The sequence below is a fragment of the Mobula birostris genome, chromosome 1 (assembly GCF_030028105.1).
Source record: "Mobula birostris isolate sMobBir1 chromosome 1, sMobBir1.hap1, whole genome shotgun sequence".
In the NCBI taxonomy this organism is placed as follows: Eukaryota; Metazoa; Chordata; class Chondrichthyes; order Myliobatiformes; family Myliobatidae; genus Mobula; species Mobula birostris.
The window spans coordinates 32,968,038-32,993,045 of NC_092370.1; the positions used below are offsets into that span (position 1 = coordinate 32,968,038).

A 25,008-nucleotide genomic window follows, 5' to 3' on the forward strand; every position below is an offset into this window, starting at 1 on the left:
AGGACATCAATCGGTCTTCTTGAAACAAATCCATAAAGGAATAAGTTCCTTTATTCCTCCAAAGGGAAAAGGTAGGATCACCAAGTGAAGGTTTAAATAAATAGTTTCAATAAATTAAACTAAGAAGGTTAAATTTTTTAAGATTAAAAAACTTACGAAACTGGTACCAAATTTGTAATGACTGCTTAATCATAGGATTTATATTTAAAATAGAAATTTTGACTAGTCGTACAGGTAAAGAAGTTCCTAATAACGAACTTAAGTAAAATTGTTTCACAGCTTTCAATTCCAAATCAACCCATGGTGGTCGTTCATTTTTATCAGTCCAATATAACCAAGAACACGCATAGTGTATATTAACCGCAATACATTCTTAAATTAGGCAAAGCAAGACTTCCATCCTTTTTTAATTTTTGTAAATGACATTTTCCAATTCTTGGTCTTTTATTATTCCAAACAAAAGATGAAATCAATAGAATCAACCTGATCGAAAAAACTTCTTAGTTAAAAAAATAGGAATATTTTGAAATACAAAAGTGTACATATAAAAATTTTGGTAAGATCATTTTAACTACATGAATTCGACCAACTAATGAAAGTGTAAGAGGATTCCATCTAGAAAATAATTGCTTCATAAAATCCACTAAGGGAACTAAATTAGCTCTATAAAGGTCTCCATAATTTTTAGTGATGATAGTACCTAAATATTTAAAAGAATCCGTAACTTTAAAAAGCATATCATCATATATAAAAGCAGAATCATTTAAAGGAAATAATTCACTTTTATGCAGGTTTAATTTATATCCTGAAAACTTTCCAAATTCATTTAATAATTTCAATAAACTAGGAATAGATTTTTCAGGATTCGAAACATAAACTAAGAGATCATCAGCATAAAGGGAAATCTTGTGAATAGTCCCATTTATGGAAATTCCTTGAATATCCTTAGCTTCACTAAGTGCAATAGCCAAAGGTTCCAGCACCAAATTAAATAACAAAGGACTTAACAGACATCCTTGTCTCATACCCCATGAAAGTGCAATGTTTAAGGGGAACATGAGGAGCTTCTTCACTCAAAGGGTGGTGAGAATGTAGAATGAGCTGCTAATGCAGGTGGTGGATGCAGGTTCAATTTCAACATTAGAAACATGGAAAACCAACAGCACATTACAGGCCCTTCGGCCCACAAAGCTGTGCGGAACATGTCCTTACCTTAGAAATTACCTAGGGTTACCCATAGCCTTCTTATTTTTTTCTGAGCTCCATATACCTGCCCTGGAGTGTCTTAAAAGACCCTATTGTATCCATCTCCACCACCGTCACCAGCAGCCCATTCCACGCTTCCACCACTCTCTGCGTAAAAAAAACTTACCCCGTTATCTCCTCTGTGCCTACTTCCAAGCACCTTAAAACTATGCCCTCTCATGCTAGCCATTTCAGCCCTGGGAAAGAGCCTCTTGACTATCCACACGATCAATGCCTCTCATCATCTTATACACCTCTATCAGGTCACTCTCACCTCTGTCGCTCCAAGGAAAAAAGGCAGAGATCATTCAACCTATTCTCATAAGGCATGCTCCCCAATCCAGGCAGCATCCTTGTAAATCTCCTCTGCACCCTTTCTATGGTTTCCACATCCTTCCTATAGTGAGGCAATCAGAACTGAGCACAGTACTCCAAGTGGGGTCTGACCAGGGTTCAAAATAGCTGCAACATTACCTCTCAGCTCCTAAACTCAATCCCATGATTGATGAAGGGCAATGCACTGTATGCTTTCTTAATCACAGATTCAACCTGCGCAGCAGCTTTGAGTGTCCTATGGACTCAGACCCCAAGATCTCACTGATCCTCCACACTGCCAAGAGTCTTATCATTAACGCTATACTCTTTCATCATATTTGACCTATCAAAATGAACCAGCTCACACTTATCTGGGTTGAACTCCATCTGCCACTTCTCAGCCCAGTTTTGCATCCTATCAATGTCCCGCTGTAACCTCTGACAGCCCTCCATACTATCCACAACACCCCCAACATTTGTGTCATCGGCAAATTCACTAACCCATCCCTCCACTTCCTCATCCAGGTCATTTATAAAAATCACAAAGAGCAGGGGTCCCAGAACAAATTGCTGAGGCACACCACTGGTGACTGACCTCCATGCAGAATACAATCTGTCTACAACCACTCTTTCCCTTCTGTGGGCAAGCCAGTTTAGGATCCACAAAGCAATGTCCCCTTGGATCTCATGCCTCCTTACTTTCTCAATAAGTATTGCATGGAATACCTTATCAAATGCCTTGCTGGAATCCATATACACTACATCTACTGCTCTACCTTCAGCAATGTGTTTAGTCGCATCCCCACAAAATTCAGTCAGGCTCGTAAGGCCTGACCTTGACATAGCCATGCTGACTATTCCTAATCATATTATACCTCTCCAAATGTTCATAAATCCTGCCTCTCACGATCTTCTCCATCAAATTAACAACCACTGAAGTAAGACTCACTGGCCTATAATTTCCTGGGCTATCTCTACTCCCTTTCTTGAATAAGGGAACAACATCCGCAACCCTGTAATCCTTCAGAACCTCTCCCGTCCCCATTGATGATGTAAAGATAATTGCCAGAGGCTGAGCAATTTCCACTCTCGCCTCCTACGGTAGCCTGGGTTACATCTCGTCCGGTCCTGGTGACTTATCCAACTTGATGCTTTCCAAAAGCTCCATCACATCCTGTTTCTTAATTTCTACATGCTTAAGCTTTTCAGTCCACTGTAGGTCATTCTTACAATCGCCAATATCCTTTTCCGTAGTGTGTACTGAAGCAAAGTACTCATTCAGTACCTCTGGTATCTCCTTCGGTTCCATACACACTTTTCCACTGTCATACTTGATTGGTCCTATTCTCTCACGTCTTATCCTCTTGTTCTTCACATACTTGTAGAATGCCATGGGGTTTTCCTTAATCCTGTCCGCAAGGCCTTCTCATGGCCCCTTCTGGCTCTCCTAATTTCTTTCCTGAGCTTTCTGCTTGCCTTATAATCTAGATCTCTATCATTACCTAGTTTTTTGAACCTTTTGTAAGCTCTTTTCTTCTTGACTAGATTTACAACAGCCTTTGTACACCATGGTTCCTGTACTCTACCATCCTTTCCCTGTCTCATTGGAACGTACCTATGCAGAACTCCACGCAAATATCCCCTGAACATTTGCCACATTTCTTCCGTACAGTTCCCTGAGAACATCTGTTCCCAATTTATGCTTCCAAGCTCCTGCCTGATAGCTTCATATTTCCACTTACTCCAATTAAACACTTTCCTAGCTTGTCTGGTCCTATCCCTCTCCAATGTTGTGGTAAAGGAGATAGAATTGTGATCCCTATCTCCAAAATGCTCTCCCACTGGGAGACCTGACACCTGACCAGGTTAATTTCCCAATACCAGATCAAGTACAGCCTCTGCTCTTGTAGGCTTATTAAACCTTCTTGAGCACACCTAACAAAATCCACCCCATCTAAACCTTTCGCTCTAGGGATATGCCAATCGATATTTGGGAAAGTAAAATCTCCCACCAGAACAACCCTGTTATTATTACACCTTTCCAGAATCTGTCTCCCTATCTGCTCCTTGATGTCCCTGTTACTATTGGGTGGTCTATAAAAAACACCCAGTAGTGTTATTGACTCCTTCCTGTTCCTAACTTCCACCCACAGAGACTCTGTAGACAATCCCTCCATGTCTTCCTCTTTTTCTGCAGCTGTGACACCATCTCTGATCAACAGTGCCATGCCCCCACCTCTTTTTCCTCCCTCCCTATCCTTTCTGAAACATCTAAAGCCTGGCACTCCCAAGTAACCATTCCTGCCCCTGAGTCATCCAAGTCTCTGTAATGGCCACGGCATCATAGCTCCAAGTACTGATCCACACTCTAAGCTCATCTGTTTTGTTCATAACACTCCTTGCATTAAAATAGACACATCTCAAACCATCGGTCTGAGCATGTCCTTTCGCTATCACCTGCCTATCCTCTCTCTCGCACTGTCTCCAAGCTTTCTCTGTATGTGAGCCAACTGCCTCTTCCTCCATCTCTTCGGTTTGGTTCTGAGTAATTTGGATAGGTACTTGGATGGTAAAATATGGAAGGCTATGGTCTGGGTGCAGGTCAATGGAACTAGGCAGATTAATGTTTTAGCATGAACTAGTTAGGCTGAAGGGCCTGTTTCTGTGCTGCAGTGTTCTGTGACTAAAAATCTGGGCATAATCAGAAGTACCCATTATTATAAAGTTGATATGATTCTTAAAAAGGAAATGTACACATAAAACTTTACAATGCCCTAGGCACTGGTAGGATAATTTGCTTCCACTTTGTGGACTGTGAAGTGGCTCATGAGACTAATATGACTATCTCATTCCCTCCTGCAAATGGGGCAAGATGTGCCTAATGAGTTGAGTGTGGGGGGGTTAGTTTTTGAGGTGGTGTGCTGCTTCTACTGCTGATGCATGTCTTATGTGTGGCCCACATTTTCCCTTGTGTGCGTATGAACATTTATTGTCAGGGAACAATGTGGAGTAGCTGGCATAGATTCCTGAATGGCAGTCATCTTGCACATGTTCGGTATGAGACCCATTCTGTGGGATGTCAGCAATGGTTAGGACCTGGCCTCCAAGCATATGCCAATGCAAGTGCTGTTTGCATTCTGGTGCCTCACTACTGAAGTTCAGATGACCTTGGTTCTGGACTGTTGTCACTGAAGGCTGAACAATGTACGTGGGAAGTTGAAGGCAGGGTACAACTCTGCAACGCGGAAGTTTCAGAGAAGTATTTGTGGATAAGGATGCAATCGTGTTTTGACACTGGTCATCACTGAGAGTGGCTCTCCTGTAAGCCAATAGGTTAATGTTATGGCTTGCAAGCATGAAATGGATATGAATTCCTGTGGATAGCCAAATTTGAGAAGGGTATTCCACTGTACCCCCTAAAAGATGGTGTGAAAGGCTTTGGTGAAATCCAAAAAGGCCAATCACCATGCTGGTATTGTTCTCCACAGCCTACCTGGAGCAATTCCACAGTGAAGATCAAACCCATTATGTCCCCAGATGAACAGCCCATGCTATCATTCAGCAAGAGGCTTTTTGAACACTTTGAGGTGGTACAAAAGCGGAATGAGTGCAGGAGTATTTTATCCCATGTGCACACTATACTTAAATTTCTACTTTCCTTTAAGTTCATCTGTCAGCTCTTGTAAGTGCCTCTCCAAAGGCTCTTTATGTGTGATAAACTCCCAGTATTAGAGAGTTTGTCACATTATATATGTTATGCTGCCGCTACAAGAACTGTGGAGGTCAACAGACTGATATTCAGGCAGGTGATAATATTGTGCAGTCTAATTAACACACAGTTGACAAACACCCTGACTTTATTTGTATGGAATGACAACAAGCGATATTGTGTGTTTGATGATATTGTTCTGGTCACAATAATAGAAATGAAGACAAATTTTGTATAATGCCATAATTGTTTAAAAAAATTCTGTTAATACATAACATTATTTGTGTTATAATTTGAATTAGTTGATTATTACATGATTAACAATATCACTAAAATTTTAACTTGGCCAGAATGTTCATTTAAACTGCAAAAACTGTTCCTTTAGAGATTCCACTATTTATTTATGGTCTTAAAAACTATAAATCTCTTAACTAGAAAGAGGCTAAAGGGAAGTGGTCTGAGATGCCACTGGTTTGTGCTGTCAGAGAGAAAAAAAATCAATTAGTGTTATATGTTATAAATTGATTCACAGTAATTGTTTAAAGTACATAACTACTTGAGACCCATGATCAAGCACATTTCTTTGACATGATGTTTGGGTAATATATCACTTACAAATGCACAATTCCATTTCCCTCCCTAATGATCTTGTCAGAATCCTTTTAAACTGTGGGCATTTTTCATACTCTTCTTGGACAGGCCCCAGGGGGGTGACCACTGAAAAAGTCTGATGGACGTAATGTTAGTCTGGGTCTTGCTGAGGTTAGTGAAAATACTAAATTTTGTGGTCACGCAAACATCAAGGATCTCCAGCGTTGCAGGAAATGGCTGACGCTTCAGCTTTCTGGAATCTTTACTCCTTGTAGGGTTGGAGGGTGAGGGAAGAAGGAACCCAGTCCTCCATTTGTAACTAATTGTGTGCATCTGGCTTGATTTAAGTTATTATTAGTAATTTTTAGAAGTATAGGATCTCTACACGCGGATGTTTCTTTTTTTAAGTTTGTATATCCTTGTAGTATTTGCTTCCTATGCATTGCTGTGGGATTTAAATTAAAATTTCAAATAGCTAACATGGTCCCAATGGATTAAGTGAATGACTGAAAGTGAAAGTATCTTGCTCATACTATAAAATGCAAGCAACACAGATAAGAAAGCCTGCAGCTTTCAACATCTTTACAGATTTATCTAAATATGGAAATTAAGACAGACTGGAAAATAGCCCATGTGGTATCTTTATTCCAGAAGCAGGAACAGGAGAAAGCAGCTGAAGAAGGGTCAACATGGTTACTTTGATTTGGGGGTTTACAGATTATTGGGATGGATTTAGGGATGATGATAGCACAAAGTTGTGTGTTTTAGCAAAATGCAAAAGAGCTCCGACATTTTTAAAGTGCAATTAAATTAGCAACATGCGCAAACTTTAACCTAGAAGGAGCAAGATAAATGGGCTCAACTGAAGGAACACTGTAAATAACGTTTGGCAAATGCAAATTATAATAGGTTTTAATTGTGTGAATGGACAAACACTATTTTTTGACTTGAGTGCTCATCTAACCTCTCATCATACTCATTAGGTCTCAGCTGTGTCTCCAGGTAGCTGTTTGCATACGACAGTGGCCACGCCCTGCTTCACTGCTTCAACAGGCGAGGGTAGCCGGTGGCCTTATACCCCAGTGAGATAGGGACATGCCTGTCCTTGCATGCGAGGTCAGCTCCCATGGAGATCTGATAGTTCGGAAGGTGGTGCTGCCATGGTCCATGGAGAGCGAAGGACATGACAAGAAGACCCCAGTTTGTGACACTTGTTCGTACCATTGGACATGGACTTCTGAAGCTGAGAGAGTGGAACTGCGTCAGTGCAATGACCTTTCCACTTTAAAAACTCTCCTGAACGGGTTTCTTGTATCGCCAGACATAATGGACAACCACCACTCATCTAACCTGCAGACCTTTAAGTTTCATTGACAGTTCAGGCCTTAGTTTTCTTTAAGTTACAGAAATTTGGAAAAGTGCCTTCAGACATCTGAAGTTCAATCCTCTCAATTGTCTGTTTTCAGGTAACAAATTTGTCTGAAGAACTCTTACTTTTGTTGCTTTGCTAGAAAAAAGATCAGATCAATCAAGAAGTATCTGATCTGTGTTGGTTCAGCTTGATCTTAGAAACATAGAAAACCTACAAAACACTACAGGCCCTTCGGCCCACAATGCTGTGCTGAACATTTACTTACCTTAGAAATTACCTAGGGTTACCCATAGCCCTCTTTTTCTAAGCTCCATGTACCTATACAGGAGCCTCTTAAAAGTCTCAGAATGGTGAAAATGACTAATTCACTCTTTCTTTAACTAGCTAAAAAAAATCAACCCATTGGTTACCATTGACTTCTACAAATCAACCAGAGAAAATTTGAAAAATAGTCAAAATTTAATAGGTAATTTTGCTTTATTGCTAGGTAAAGATGAAAGACTCAGTCCTGTTGAAGGGTCTCAGCCAGTAACTCAGCTCTTTATTCCTCTCCATAGATGCTGCCTGAGCTGCTGAGTGCCTCCAGCATTTTGTATACTTTACCAAAAATGAAGGAGCCTGTCTGTGTTAGCAATGAATTATCGTCTAGCACCATCACTGCAGTGAGGAGGTTGTGGGCTCGAGAAACATTCCAGTACAGTAATCGAGGAATATTAACTGTCTAGGGTACTGTCTTTCACATGTTACCAGGTTGAACCATGAGAACGCAGAACTCATTGGTTTGCAATGGAGGCTCAAGAGCAATAGAGAATACAGCAGATCGCCAGTTTACTGTGCCAATCTGAATTATTGGTTGCTGGGCTGTAACTATCACGTTGTCATGGGGTTGGTTACATCTCAATTGTACACTCAGGACTGGAAGCTTGTGTGGTTCTTATACACTGATGTTCTCTTTAAAGTGATGTGAATGCAAGCAGTGTGTTAGAAAACCACGAAACCTTGTGAAAGCAGCCCCTAATCCTGTTTTTCTGAAGTGGAGTGTGCCTAGAAAGTGGCTGATGAAACAATGAAGTATGTGAAGACTCTCCCTCTTTAAGACATTCACCTAGATGCAGGGCCAAATCAAACCCACGTAAAGGCCAAAGCCTTAATGCTCCTCACTTAAGCAGGTGGCATCGCCGACTTTTTTCAGGGTGGTCACGCACACTTCACTCCTTTTTGGGATGCTCAATAGAATTGCTCCCTGAATAGACTAAAGAGTCTAGCTGGAGATCTGCTCTGTTTCAACCTCCTTCCTTTTCACATAGTTTGCCTTGCTTTATGTGTCCTCTTAATTTTCCCTTTCATTGTTTGGAAACAGTACCAGAAGGCACATTTCGGAGCAGCAGAGTTCTGCTGAAGTTTTGAAATGAAGCCACTCATTGCTTTTTTCTGCTACATTCACTCCTATTGACTGCACAAGCCATAACAAGACAACCAACACCATATAGTAGCTAACTCAAACATGTCAGCTGGTAACTAACTGGCAAATAAATAACATGTACGGTAACTGTGTAATCTAATGGAGGAATTTGTTGGTAAATCGTTAGCATGTATAATGGTCACCTTTCATCAGTGCCGTTTTACATATGTCCAGCAAGATGTCATCCAGTTCGCAGTTCTTCATGACATCTGGTGGTATCCCATCTGGTCCAGCGCTCCTGCCCTGTTTGAGTGCATATTTGGCCTTCTTCAGTTCCTCGATGGTGAATGGGCCATCATCAATGTCAACTTGCGTTAGTATTGTGGGTATGTCCTCTTCTTCTTCTGTGATCGTTGGAGGGCTTCCCAGCAGGTTCTTAAAGTGGGTAAACCATGTCTGGACATGGTCCTTTGCTGTTTTACCACTTATTTGACCTGATGAGGACTTCTTCCGTCTGCTGATCTCGTTGACTAGGTGCCATGCTTCTCCATGTTGCTTGTCTTCATTAGCAGCCTCTATCTCTCTAATCCTCTCAGCTAGTTCCTCTTCCTTCCGTTGGTCGTAGGTGGCAAAAAGATTCTTCTTTGCTGTCTTGAACTTGTCCCTTAGCTCTTATGTTTCGCTCCTTCTAAGTTTGGCATGACAAGCATTGACCACACTTCTTGCTGCAACGACGTCAGGATGTTTTGAGATCCAGCTCTTCTTGATTCGTTTCACAGTAGGCAAACTCTTTGTTGCATTTGTGTGTGCATGTATGAGCCATTGATAGCAGTCGGTGGCAGTCTCTTCCTCCTCCCTATCCAGTGGGCCGAAGCGATTTCTCACTCCACTGTGTACTGGGCTTGAAGAATAGGTTGTGATGAGAATGCCTTCCAGTCTACCTTCTCCTTGGAACCTGTGGCTTTGGGTTGCCGCAGACTCAGTCTCACTTGCATTGACACTACTCTGTGGTCAGAACTGACCGAGTTGAAGGTGCTGTAGGCTTCTGTGTTGATCACACAATTACACCATTTTGTTCTTACGAGGATGTAGTTAAGCTGTTTCCTGTAGATGGAGGCTTTGTTTTCGTATGTCCACAGTTTACCAGCGCGCTTCTTGAGTTGTGTGTTGGCGGCAATGAGACTGTGTTCCTGGATGAAATCAACTAGATATTGTCCATTTCTGTTGGTAAAGTCTTGGTATGAGTATGGAACATCTTCCAGTCCGACCTGGGCGTTAAAATCGCCGAGCACAGCCAGGAACTTGAATCCCTGCCCCCTGCTCCAATCTCCCAGCCACGCATTTATCCTCCACCTCATTGCATTCCTACTCTCACTGTCGCGTGGCACAGCCAGTAATCCCGAGATTACTACCTTTGCGGTCCTTCTTCTCAACTCCCTTCCTAGCTCCCTATATTCTACTTTCAGGACCTCTTCCCTTTTCCTACGTATGTCATTGGCACCTTTATGTACCACGACCTCTGGCTCCTCATCCTCCCACTTCAGGATATCTTGGGCGCAATCAGAAACATCCCGGACCCTGGCACCAGGGGGCAAACTACCATCCGAGTCTCCTGACTGCGTCCACAGAATCGCCTGTCTGACCCCCCTAACTATTGAGTCCTCTGTTACTACTGACCTCCTCTTCCTTTCCCTACCCTTCTCAGCTACAGGGCCGGACTGTGTGCCACAGGCACGGCCACTGTTGCTTCCCCCAGGTAGGCTGTCCCCCTCAACAGTACTCAAACAGGAGCACTTATTGTCAAGGGGTACAGCCACTGGGGTGCTCTCTTGGATCGTACTTTCACATGTCACATTCCACTGACGTATTTGGTTCACTCAGTTTTTTATATTTTCTGTAAATTTTTGCTTTTTATCTCCACATTATCCCACTCATCTCAGTATAATCTGTAAATTAGGGCAGGAAGCTCTCTGAACTTTTATCTAGTTAACAGTGAAGACTTCATTCCTGGTCCAAGGAAATCATTGCTATCACATATAAAATTTTCACAGTTGAGTAACTTCTCTGCTTCTTTCTATCTTTGATTTATTGGAAGATGATTTACTATCATCCTGTCTTGTACACCCTCATTCTGATTCTTATCCAACAATTACCAACTCAAGAACAAAGTGCTCTGAAATTCTGTCTGCTTTCGTTTTTGCTTGTTCATGTGTGAAGTGTTATCAAAGGAAGTCCACAAAGATAACATTGTAAAAGTTACCTTATCCATAGCGCTTGTGGTTACAAAATATAACCAGGTTACACGGTCATTTCTGAAACTATTTTCACTTTCATATTATATATCCACTTACATGCATTCACTGACATTGAATCTGACGACAGATTACTCTAACATCCCTGAAACTGTTAGAAGGGTTAGTCTTGAACCTGTTTCTCTTTTTCTCTCTCTTCTGTGTGCATGCGCACACACACACACACACACACACACACACACACACACACACACACACCATTTTCTTTGTTTACATGAAATGTACATGAAAAGACATTTGAAATTTGCGATGCTGCACAATTTTTATCTTTTTCATTTATCCTATGTACTTAAAGCAGAGCTGATTGATATTTTTTATTTTACCAAGTTGTTTTGGAGCTCATTCTCCTGCTCTTGCTATGTTCTTAATGACTTTTATCCTGTGACATTGTAATATAACTGAGAGATCACCAGAGACTTTTTCTTCATTTAAGGTATTTTATTTTCTCCCTTATTACAGAACAAATTCCATTAAATGCAGCCATCACTGGAGATTATATTTCATTGTATGCTGAACACATGCCAGCATCTCTTATTTAATTAGCTGCTATACATTTTGGAATTCCAGATCGTTTTTTCATTAAAAATTTGCCTGTTATTTGCCCTTGAATATATCCTAACTCTCACCTTAACTTCAAAAATGTTGACTGTTTCTCTCTTGAAACACTTCATGTCCTGACCTGCAGAGCATGTCCAACATTTTCTGTTTTCATGCCAGCTTCTCCAGCCTATCTGAAATCCCTCTTCTCAGGAATCATTCTGGTAAATCTTTTCTCCAGTGTCTGGAAGATCTTCAAATCTTTCCTAAACTCTAGTATCCGGAATTGGATTGTATTTCCCCCATTGTGGTTTAATCAGCCTTTTATAAAAGCTGGGCATAATCTGCTTGCTGTTATAGTTTTTGCCTCTGTTTATGAAGCATAGAATTCCATATGTTTTTTTACCAAGCAGTCTCTTCATATGCCATGCCTGTTTTTCCCACAGATTGATGCATATTCAGGAGTCCCTTTGTCTGTACTTCCTTAGAATGGGACCTTTTAACCCTATTATGTCTCACTCAGTCTGCCAAAATGTGTCACTTAACTCTCTCCCTATTTTAACTTTGATTGGCCACTTCGAAAAGCAAACATAAATGTTGCAAATTTGAAATAAAACAGCATGCTGGGAATATCTAGGTGGTCCATACTGCGTCTGTAAGGAGAGAAACAGTTAATGTCTTAAGCTATTGACCAATTGAAAGCACTGACATTTCCACGTTCTCTTATTTTTATTTCATCTACAACTGGTCTGCATGTTCTTTTAGCCTACCTAGAGACTCTTGTGGTATTATTGCTGTCTCCTCACTGTTCATGTCGTCTGCTCAATATATCTCACCCACTCGTATTCAAGTTGGTCTCTGCATTGAAACTTGGGACCCCACTTGACCACTCCCCAGTCTGAAAAACAACTGTTTTCTGTCCTTTATTTTTAAGTCTTTGTTGCCACTGACTCTTTATTCATGTACAACAGTGCTGCAAAGTATGTGACCCGAAAATGTGTAATATGTTGCAACAGATTCAGTTGAGTGTGTTGCCTTCAGTCACCCTGGAATTTAATATATCTAAAGTTGAAGACATCCAAGACTCGATTCAAAATACTGGAATTTGATATGTTGAATGCATTCGGTACAAATATTTATATACAAAACTGTGTGTGTGTGTATTTTTTTCTCCGTGGGCAGCAATCAATGCTGGCTAATAACAAGAAAGGAGGTGTAAGCAGAGTGGCCATTGTTGGAGTGGAGCATTCTAACAGTGTTTCAGCTTTGGCTCTACAGGCTTGGAGAAGCACTGGTGGAGGTTCTAAGTAAGAAAGAAGGTTTCTACTAATTTTTTCTGTTAGTTTTTAGCTAGTGCACTGAGAATGGCTCTGGAAGTAGTGGTATGTTCCTTGTGTGAGATGTGAGAAATTTGGGAGACCGCTAGTCTTCCTGATAACTATATCTGTGAAAAATGCATCAAGCTGCATCTCCTTAGAGACCACATTAAGGAACTGCAGCTGCAGCTCAATGACCTTTACTCATATGGTAGAATGAGAAGGTGATAGATAGGAGCTACAGGGAGCTAGTTACACCGTAGTTTCAGGAGTCTGGTCCCTGGGTGGCTGTCAGGAGAGGGAAAAGGCATAGGCAGCCAGTGCAGAGTACCCCTGTGGCTCTTCCCCTCAATAATAAGTATACCGCTTTGGATACTGCTGCTGGGGATAACCTACCAGGGGAAGGCTATAGCAATCAGATCTCTGGTATTGAGTTCGTCTCTACACCTCAGAAGAAAAGGAGGGAGAGAGGAATGCAAAATAGCGATAGGAGATTTCATAACTAGAGGAGCAGAAAGCAGATTCTCTGGATGTGATGATATGTTGCCTCCCAGGTGCCAGGGTCTCAGATCAGGTCCACAGCATTCTAAAGGAGGAAAGCAGAAAGTTGTGGTACATATTGGTACCAGCAACATAGGTAGGAAAAGGGAGATGATCCTGAAGGGAGAATATAAGGAGTTAGGCTGAAAGCAGGACCTCCAGAGTAATAATCTCTGGATTGCTGCCTGTGCCACATGCCAGTGCAGTTAAGGATAGAATGATTTGGTACATAGATGAATGCATGGCTGAAGAATTGGTGCAGGGGGAAGGGTTTCAGATTTCTGGATCATTAGGATCTCTTCTGGGGAAGGTATGACCTGTACAGAAGGACAGATTACACCTTTACCCAAGGGGGATGAATATTCTTGTGGCTAGGTTTGCTGGAGCTCTTGAGAGGGTTTAAACTAATTTGGAAGGGGGATGGGGACCTGAGTGATAGGGCTAAGGATGGCACAGTTGGTATACAAGTAGATGCAGTGTGTAGCGAGACTGTAAAGAAGGATGGGCAGATGATGGGGCAAAATTGCAATCAGTGGGATGAGTTAAAGTGTAACAGGGGGCCAAAATTAAAAAGGGTGATGAAAACGGAACTGAAGGTGTTATAGTTGAATGCACATAATACACGGAATAATGGAGATGATCTTGTCACGCAATTGGAGATTGACTGGTATGACGTTATGGGCAATTCCAAGTTGTGGCTGAAGATCATAGTTGAGAGCTGAACACCTAAGGATAGACAACATATGAGCAGAGAGTGGGGTGGCTCTGTTGGTAAAAAATGAAATCAAATCCTTAGAAAGAGGTAACATAGGATCGGAAGGTGTAGAATCCTTATGGGTAGAGTTAAGAAACTGCAAGGATGAAAAGACCCTGATGGACATTGTATACAGGTCTTCAAAAGGTAGACAAGATGTGGGTTACTGATTACAATGGGAGATTTTAAAAAGGCATGTCAAAAGGTCAATGTTGTGATTATCATGGGGGATTTCAATATGCAGGTAGATTGGGAAAATCCGGTTGGTGCTGGATCCCAAGAGAGGGAATTTGTAGAATACCTACAAGATGGCTTTTTAGAACAGCTTATGGTTGAGCCGAATAGGGGTACAACAATTCTGGATTGGGTGTGTAATAACCCAGATTTGATTAGGAAACTTAAAGTAAAAGAACCCTTAGCAGGAGAGATCATAATATAATTTCACCTTGCAGTATGAGAAGGAGAAGATAAAATTGGATGCATCAGCATTACTGTGGAGTAAAGGGAATTACAGAGGCTTGAGAGAGGAGTTGGCCAAAGTTGATTGGAAGGGGTCACTAGCAGGGATGACGGCAGACAGCAGTGGCTGGTGTATCTGGCAAAATTCAGAAGGAGCAAGGTACATCCCAAAGATGAACTATTCTAAAGGGAGGATGAGGCAACCATGGCGGACAAGGAAATTCAGAGACAGCATAAAAGCAAAAGAGAGGGCATATAACAGAGCAAAAATTAATGGGAATGTAGAGGATTGGGAAGCTTTTAAGAACCAATAGAAGGTAAAGACAAAGGCCATAAAGAGAAGGAAGATGAAATATGAAGATAAGCTAGCTAATAATATAAAAGGATACAAAAAAGATTCTTCAGGTATACAAGGAGTAAAAGAGAGACGAGTGGATATTGGAATATTGCAAAATGACACTGGAGAGGTAGCAATAGGGGAGAAAGAAATAGCAGAGGAATTTAATGTATTTTGCACCAGTCTTCACTGTGGAAGACACTAGAAGAATGCCAGAAATTCAAGAGTGCCAGGAGGCAGAAGTGAGTATCGTTGCTATTACAAAAGAAAAGGTGCTTTGGAAGCTAAAAAGTCTGAAGGTGGCTAAGTCACCTGGACCAGATAGTTTACACTCCAGGGTTCTGAAAGAGTTGGCTGAAGAGATTGTGGAGGTATTAGTAATGATCTTTCAAGAATCATTAGATCCTGTAGTGGTTCCTGAGGACTAGAAAATGGCAAATGTCACTCTTCTCTTTAAGGGAGGGAAACAGAAGAATAGAAGTTATAGGCCAGTTAGCCTGACTTTAGTACTTGGAAAGATGTCGGAATCCATTATCAAGGGTGAGGTTTTAGGGTACTTGGAGGCACATGATAAAATAGGCCATGGTTACCTTGAGGAGAGATCTTGCCTGAGGAAATAACAGGCAGGATAGATAAAGGAGTGAGTAGTTGTTTACTTGGTTTTGAAAGTTTCAAATCAATATCACACTTCTCTGATATTTACATTTGATGAACAGCTGAAACACTATATAATTTTGTTGCCTTTACAGAATAATGCACGTGGAAGAAGCAGTTTAATGAACCATGGAGTGAGAGAAAACAGTCTAAATGTGTGAATAAATACAGTCGACCTTCACTAATCCAACTACCTGTAATCCTTCCTTCGATAATCTGGCACTGATTTCAAATTTTTCATGCAACTGTGATTTCAAATTTCCAAGGCCACCGTACCAATCTGCTGCACACTGTTTGGTTGCGCTAGATCTGTTCACGTGTTGGTGCGCTCTTGTAAGCACGGACAGGCGATTCATGCTTGTTTTCCTGCACTTATTAATATCATTTGTATGAAGCGCTGGCGCGCGCTGGGTCAATCCACCTTCTCACCCGCCTGCCAGCAGTCGCACACTGCCCTCCAGCATCACCTGGCCAGTGATCCGTTCTCTTTTGCCTACGACCTCAGATCAGTCGTGGCAACCCGCTGAATTTAAGCATATTACTAAGCGGAGGAAAAGAAACTAACGAGGACTCCTTCAGTAACTGCAAGTGAAGATGGAAGAGCCCAGCGCCGAATCCCCGGTTCCCTGACAGTCGCGTGAAATGTAGTGTTTAGAAGACCTCCTTTCTCCGACTTCTGCTTCTGCTCACCCAGATGTGCTGCTACCAACATCAACAGTTTTTGAAGAAGCTGTTGTGCCAGTTTCACCTCCAGTTCCTGATGCTTCACTCACTTTTCAAGATGAAGATGTTGATGATCTTGACAACCCCACACTTGCAGACATGTAACTTTGCCTGAAGGTATATTAAACGTCTCACTTTAGAAGCGGAAGTTCTCAATTGTTCTGTATGAGGTAATTCCTGTACATTTACCTGTACCCTTTATTTTATCTGTGCCTGTACAGTATAATTATTATATTTTCAGTTGCTACTCATTTAATATTTCTGTTTCATTATTATCTAACTTGTACTGATTTACATGATATTTTAAAGGTATGATGAGGTGGTTAGCTATTGCTTAATGTGATCCTTCTGTAATTCGGCATTTTCACTAATCCGGCACTCCTCAGGTCCCAATGGTGCCAGATTATAGAAGGTCGACCTGTAGTAAGACAAAGTCTTTTGAAGATCTAGAGTTGATGATCATCAAAGAATTTTTCTGTGTACTGTATCAGGGAATTTAGTAGATATTTGGATTGAAATTATCCCTGACCATACCATTTTCTCCAGTGTGAGAAAACTACTGTTGATTGACTAGTTTTTATGCTTTGCGTTTTGATGATCTGTCCTAAGTCCAGCACAGATGTAAGTGCCATTACTAAGAAAGTACACCAGCACCCTTACTTCGAAGTTTGTAAAGATTTGGAATGACATGTAAAACTCTGACAAACTTCTGTAGATGTGTGGTAGAGTATATTGATTGGCTGCATCACAGCCTGGTATGGAAACACCAATGTTCTTGAACAGAAAATCCTACAAAAAGTAGTGGATATGGCCCAGTCCACCATGGGTAAAGCCCTCCTCAACGTTGTGCACATCTACACGGAGCTTTGTCACGGGAAAGCAGCATCCATCATTGGTGACCCCTAGCATCCAGGTGATTCTCTTTTCTCTCTGCTACCATCAGGAAAAAAAGGTACAGGAGCCTCAGGATTCTCTCCACTAAGTTCAGTAAGAGTTATTACCCATCAATTATCAGGCTCTTGAACCAGAGGGGAGAACTTCCCTTGTTCCATTACTGAACTGTTCCCATATCCTATGTACTCACTTTCAAGGGTCCATTTCATGTTCAAGATATTTATTACATTTTAAAATTTCTTTTTGTATTTGCACAGTTTGTTGTCTTTTGCACACTGGTCGTCCACCCTGTTGTCCATCTTTTAATGATTCTATTATGGTTATTGGAGTTATTGCGTATGTCAGCAAGAAGAGAATCTCAGGGTTGTATATAATAAATTTACTTTGAACTTTGAACTAGTTCAAATCAAAAATAGGTCACTAGCCTCCAGGAATACCCAAGAGATCACATCTATCAAGCCCACTGCTTTCATTTTGGCTAAAACATTTAAACCCTTTAGATGCTTAACTCTAAGAGGAATCTCAGTGTACATATATTTGCATGATTAAAATATACAATGGCATTTTATTTTAGCAAATCTAATGCTGATTAATTTTATTTGAAATTTGTTACACCTTGGTTTTATTTCTGTACTTCTGTCATTATTTTTCTAGGTGCAGTACAGTGATATGCAAAATGGCAAAGAATGTATGACATACCTGACACTTTCTCCTGTGCAGATAACTTTTCACGGCATAGGAAATTCCATTGAAGCTAGTCGTGATCAGGTAAACGATGAAAAATATAATCTACGTTTGTATATTAAATGTGATAACTTTATTACATTTTTCTTTTTTAATACCTAATGTGTTACTATATCCAGAAGTATTTCTGGTTAGATGCTAACTGCATTTCATTGGCCTTGTATCTTTACTCAGCACAATGACAATGAAGTTGAATCTAATCTAATCTAATACTGTACTGTTACTCACAGCCATATTAAGGGCCATATGGTCAAATTGCTTGGTGGTTAATGCTGAAATACAAAGTTGTCATTTTTTAAAAATCTTTTTTTCTTGGTTTATCCACGCCCTGATCTGGGAAAAGTTTGGTGATTAAGTATCAACAAAGATTGGAATCTGTGTCTTTTTCTTCCAATGCATGGTTAAATACCAGGGGCAGATCTTCCTTTGCTTCAGGATTGCTGGTTGCCTATTTCAGGCCACACTGTTGCCTACAGCACTATTGTCCTTGGGAACCCAACATTTTGCATGGTGGAGTGTGGCGGGGGGCTTCTTACTGCAGGTAACCAGCTGACCCAGAAAATGCTTTTAGCAGTCACTGTGGACGAGCCACCCAGGCTGTCACCTTATCAAAGCTAACAGTATGGTTGTGGCATTGAACGACCGTGAATGCCATAAATGTTCAACAAATATCTTTTATATTTGCAAATATGCAATAAAATTCAAAACATGAAAAGAAAACAGTGTTGTTAAAACATTAGTATTAAGATACTTCCCCTTATATTTGGAAAGCTATAGAACAGTCACACAAAAGATCAATTCAAATAATTAAGGTTGACTTAAATAATAAAAATACATCCGCCCTTCTCCCTTGTGTCCACGTCTCCCATTTGTTTGAAAAGGAGCTTTCATGTTTAATACAGCACATGTTCAGAAAGATTTTCAGCCCGAAAGCTGGGAGGTCTGCAGCAGATAGTGTTGCTCCATAGGACTCCATAAGGAACCCAGTGGTGCAACACAGGCAAGTTTACATCACAAACGTTAGGACAGAAATTGTCTAGAAACCAGCACCTCTGCATGGATAAACCCCGACAAAGGCATTGGAATTCAGGAGAAGGTCTGTCCCATTGGTTTTAACCATTTTTCCATTAACTATGTCTTTCAATTGTACCATTAAAAACAGTTTAAAATTTCCTGGGGAGTAGAAGTTTGTGGAAGCTGTTTTTTTTTTTGACACAAGTATTAGATTTCACCAGAGTTGGAAATATTGCAGAAAATGTAATTTAACTGAAAACTCATTATTCCTGAATTACAGTATAGTACTACAAAGATAACATCAGTTTCATTCAAGCATTAATGTAGGAGTACTAGATTTATTGTTGATCTTTACTGAAGCATGAAATTAGCTCCTCAGAAGGTAGAGTCTACTACGTTCGCTTGCTCTGATGCTATAGCTTCATATATTTGGAAGGCTTTTTCATTACCACGAATAGATTTACCATTGTATGTTGTAAATGAGTAACAAATTTCATGATGGTTATAAACAATTTGTTCAGTATATTATGTTTAAGCTACTGTTGCATGAAGATGCTAAATTAGTATGAGAGAGTGTAGAAATTATCCTTGTAAAAGTTTGCCCCATTGGCTCCCAAATTCTGTTTAAATAAAAGAAAGTAGCCATTAATGTCCAGCCAGGAGACTGGAGTATAGATTCTGAAATAGATTCTGGCAACTTTGATTGATATGTCAGGGATCTATTAGCTTCAGTGAAGAGAATGAGGACAGTTGTTCTTAAAATAGTTGATGCTTTCCCCTCCCCCAGCAGCATAGCTAAAGACTGGAAAAGTTATTCATTGGTTTGAGAATTAGATGTCAGAGATTTAATCTGAGTCTACAGAGGTTTGAAAAATCCTGTGATCACTGGTCCACACAATCTCTTGACATGCAGAAATACCAGCAAGGATTAGAAATATATTAGTAAAATGTTACATTGCAGTAATTCTTCATCATTATTCTGTGTCATCTTGTTCAAGAAAGCTTTACCTGTTTTTATACCAAAATTTGTCGGATAGAATATTAAGTTGCTACAGATTGAGCACCCCTCACCTAAAAATCCAAAAGATGAAGTTTTTTGAGTGCTGACATGACGCTGCTTATGGTAAGCTACATGAAACAAGCACAGATCTGTTATGACGAACTGAACATTGAAGCTAATTGTGAATATTCAGCAGGCTGGTTGCAGAAATTGAAGAAAAAGGCACAGCAGTACATTTTTAAAGATTTGTGGTGACAAAGCATCTGTTGATCATGAAGCAGCAGTGAAATTAATTGCTGAATTTGCGAAGATTGTCACGGATGAAAATCCAACACACTGAACGGCTGCATCAGTACATATGTGGGATGAACAAGTGCAAGATGGAGACTACTTGCCAGTAGCACATAAATTCCTAGTCAGAAATGATGGTGATGCCAAATAACCAATGACTGTCCACATGTGTGACCAAGGTAGCGATAGCTTACCTTCCTGCACAAAATGATTAAACTATTATATAAAACTACATTCAAGGTATATGTATAAGCTGTATTTGTAACGTAAAGGGATTTTGTGTTTAGCCTTGGGTCCCATCCCCAAGGTATCTCATTATACAGGTGCAAATATTCCCCAATTGGAAAATTTCTGAAATCTGAAACACTTCCGGCCCTAAGCATTTTATTTGAGAAGTGCTCAACCTGTAAATAGATCCAGATATTTACTTCAATGATAGGATTAGTTGAGATAGATGAAGTAATGGAAAGATGACCAAATGAGTGGATAAACATTCATTCATCATTACTTGTTAATATTTTATGCTGATGTTCTACTTGGTTCCAAGCAAAAAATTAATAATAAATAACTAAGCAATAAATATTGAAAACATAAGTTGAAGAGTCCTTGAAAGTAAGTCCATAGGTTTTGGGTATCGTTCTTTGCTGGGGTGAAAGAAGTTATCTGCTCTGGTTCAAGAACCTGATGATTAAGGGGTAATAACTGTTCTTGAACCCACTGGTGTGGATCCTAAGGCTCCTATGTCCCCCTCTTAATGGCAGCAGCAAGCAGAGAGCTTGGCCTGGATGGTGGGGTCCCTGACAATGGATGCTACTTTCCTGCGACAGAGCTCCATGTACATAGATATAATCAATGGTGGGGAGGGCTTTACTCATGATGGACTGGGCTATATCCATGACTTTTTGTTGGCTTTTCCCTTCAAGGACATTGGTGTTTCCATCCCAGGCCATGATGCAACCCGTCAATATACACTCCACCACACATCTTTAGAAGTTTGTCAGAATTTTAGATGACATGCTGAATCTACGTAAATTTTTAAGAAAATAGAGGTGCTGCCGTGCTTTCTTCCTAATGGCACTCACATGCTGGACTCGGGGCAGATCCCCGAAATGATAACACCGAGAAATTTAAAGTTGCTGACCTTCTCCACCTCTGATTCCCTGATGAGGACTGGCTTATGAACCTTCAGTTTCCTCCTCCTGTAGTCAATAATCAGCTCCTTGGTCTTGCTGACATTAAGTGAGAGGTTGTTGTTGTGGCACCATTCAGCCAGATTTTCAGTCTCCCTCCTATATGCTGATTTCTCACCACCTTTGATTCGCCCAATGAGATTGGTGTCATCAGCAAACTTATTGAATACATTGGAGCTATACTTGGCATCACAGTCATAAGTATAAAGCGAGTAGAGCAGGGGGCTAAGCATGCAGCTTTGTGGTGCCCCTGTGTTGATGGTAATTGTGAAGGAGGTGATGGTGTCAACCCAAACTGACTGGGGTCCGCAACTGAGGAAATCGAGGACCCAATTGCACAAGGAGGAATTGAGGCCTAGGTCATGAAGCTTATTGATCCGTTTTGAGGGGATGATAGTACTAATTGCTGAGCTATAGTTAATGAAAAGCTTCCTGATGTACTATATGTACCTACACTGTCCAGATGTTCCAGGGTTGAGTGAAGAGCCAATGAAATGGCATCTGCTGTTGACCCAATGTGACAGTAGGTAAATTGGAGTGGATCATTCCTCAGGCAGGAGTTGTTAGTCAAACTATCGTTATTTATTTTGATTAGTGCACCTAATATTTTTGTTTTAAGGTGACATGACCTGCCCAAGAATCGTGATAACTAATTGAGAGGACAGAAAGTAAGCTTTCTTTTACATTAAAATTTCAATAATCTTGTCTGGTTGTTCAGAAATCCCAATGGTTCGGCATCTGTCCCTCTGGCTTTTATTCCCTTTAAACTCACTGGGATCCTGTTTACTTGTTCCACAAAAACTCACTGGAGCCCTGTATCCAGCATTCCTTGGAAACGTAACAAGGCCCAATTCTTATGTTCCTTATAAACTCTCTGTTGCTCTGGTTTCCCACATTTTTAAACTCACTGGGGTCCCATTTCCCATATTCATTTTGTACTCCCTGGTTCCCCGTTTCCTGTGCTCCCTTTAACTTTACCAGATTTTGTTCTCCACCCCTATCTCTTCATACTCATCCAGTTCTCTGAAAATAGTAATTTACAATTGGTTTGCATTTTTAAAAAATTGAATTACAAGTGGTCTTAGTATTAATATGAAGAACGTGCAATAGGTCAGCACCAAAATGCTAAGGTGCTGGATATTTTAATGTACTCCACTATCGGCATCATAGTGGCAACTGGATTCAGTCATTCTCGCTGACTACAAAACTGCAGATCCCATGCACAACACTGATACTTCTGATACTTCTCACTTTTGTTCCTACTTAAATCGATTCATAATTCTATCCCAGCCCCCATCCCAAAGCTGAAAAAATAATTAGCAGTGTACTCCCCAATCAGTGCTACATGGCAGTATATATTTGTAATAACAGTTCGCTTCTTCTCTTTCATCATAATATAGATGGCAGTAATATTGAAATATCAATAAGGGATAATATAAAGTCTTGTTCAGTAGAGGCAATAGACTAAGTTTGTTTCACGGACCATTGACACCTGTTTATTAACTGGACAGTCACTGACAGTTCTGATTCATGACTGAGTGACTGCTGGACTGGTCTTCAAATGAACCCTGTGGTGAGCTTTCTACCGCCTACTGGATGCAGATTGTTTGAAGTTTCCTTTAAACACTTCTAAGACATTAGTGCTGCAGGACACCTCCGATGGGGTCCTTAATGTCACCAAGACAGCAGCTGTTGAAATCTTTTCATTCTGGCATGAGCTGTCTTTAAAAAAAAGTCTGCTCCAGTTAAAGGAATGCCCAGCATATGACTTAACATCACTTTAGGTGGAGAAAACTGGAACAATGCAAGTCTGTGTGAGAGTGGCATTTAAAAAAATTAGTTGTGCATGTATCAGAAGTACATCTTCCACAGAATGCAATAATAGAAGAAACATTTCTATGCTATAAAAGGATTATCATGTCAGAGGCGCTGTAAACACCATCACTATCAGAAGATCTTGTGCTCCAGTGTTATGATTGCAGCAAATAATTTCAGTTTTGGGACAAGCTTGCAAGTCAGAAATTTGAATCAATGCATGCAAGTTTTGAGAAGTATTTAAACATTCTTTAGTTTGTTATTAGCAAATATTGCATCCTGTCATCAAAGCTGTTTCCCCTCAACAGTTTCAAACATTCAAGGCGGATGTAATCAGTTGGCCGTTTGAAGGGCACTTTTTGATTTTGGATATATGACAAGAAAAACTAGGAATTTGTTATATCCAATTGATTCTCCATCCCAGTAAAATCTTGTCATAATTAAGAAGTGTTGTGATGTGAGTTAGTTGCTTACATTCAGTTTCGGTATATGTTAATATGCAATTTATTTGAACCCAGTATTGCTAGCTTTTTAATTACATATGCAAGATGTTTATAGACTTAATTTTCAAAAACTGAATAATTTTGAATTATGCAAGAGGCAATGTAACCGCATATATCTTGTGTTTGGCTTATAATCCATTTGTGGTAACATAAACACAGTCATTACTACTTATAGAGTTCCTGGACAAAACTTCCCACAGATTTTCTGGGGGTATCACAAATAAGCTAAAAAAAAAATACGAGATACTAATTAGGGGAATCTATGGAAATAAGCCCGTCATTGCAGTGAAATGAAATGCCATTCCTCTTCTGCCCAGTTTCTGAGAATTCAGAAATATCCGAGAAGAATGGAGCAATCAGTTTGCTGAAGAGCCAGAAAAAGCAGATGAAAATCACAGTGCTGCCACGATTCTAGTGATATACAGCCAAAGGGAGGTCCTGATTGAAGAGGTGCAACATTGTCCTGTACTTTTCACAAGAACCTGGCAAGAGTTTCGGTACAAACATAGGAGCAGAATTAGACCATTTAGCCTATCAAGTCTATTCCGCTATTCCATCATCACTAATTTATTATCCCTCTCAACCCTATTCTCTTGCCTTCTCTCCATAACCTTTGATGCCCTGACTAAATAAGAACCTATCAACCTCCGCTTTAAATATATTCAATGATTTGGCCTCCACAGCCATCTGCTGCAATGAATTCCATGGATTCACTACCATCTGGCTAAAGAATTCCTCCTCATCTGTGTTCTAAATGGACATCCCTCTCTTCTAAGGCTGTGCTCTCTAATTTTAGATTCACCTACTATAGGAAATGTCCTCCCCACATCCACTCTAGCTCTAGCCTTTCAATATTTGATGGGTTTCAATAGATCTCCTTTTCCCTCCCCCACCCCCCCATTCTTCTAAACACCAGTGAATACAGGCCCAGAGCTATCAAATGCTGTTCATACGCTAACCTTTTCATTTCCGCAGTCATTCTCATGAATCTTCTCTAGACCACTTCAACTCCAGCACACCTTTTCTTCGCTAAGGGACCCAAAACTGCTCACAATACACCAAGTGCAGTCTGACCAATGCCTTATAAAGACTCAACATTACAACTTTGCTGTAATATTGAAGTTCTCTCGAAATAAAAACTAACATTGTATCTGCCTTCCTTAATATTGACTTGGCCTGCAAGTTAATCTTTAGGGAATCCTGCCCAAGGACTCCCAAGTCTCTTTGCACCTCTGATTTTTGAATTTTGTCCCAGTTTAGAAAATAGTCTACGTCTTTGCACCAGCCACTT

At 40.4% G+C, this 25,008-nt stretch overlaps 1 protein-coding gene across 9 annotated transcripts in view; it reads left to right on the top strand.

Moving 5' to 3' along the window:
• Nucleotides 1-25,008, top strand: part of stau2 (staufen double-stranded RNA binding protein 2) — a 364,656-nt gene that overhangs the window by 246,716 nt on the left and 92,932 nt on the right. For 7 of the 9 annotated variants that reach the window (XM_072253656.1, XM_072253677.1, XM_072253702.1 and 4 more), the window contains one exon: nucleotides 17,815-17,928. The exons of the other annotated variants lie outside the window; for them this stretch is intronic. In XM_072253656.1, the coding sequence (XP_072109757.1) occupies nucleotides 17,815-17,928 (114 nt within the window). The remainder of the gene's footprint in view (nucleotides 1-17,814; nucleotides 17,929-25,008) is intronic. 9 annotated transcript variants of the gene reach the window in all.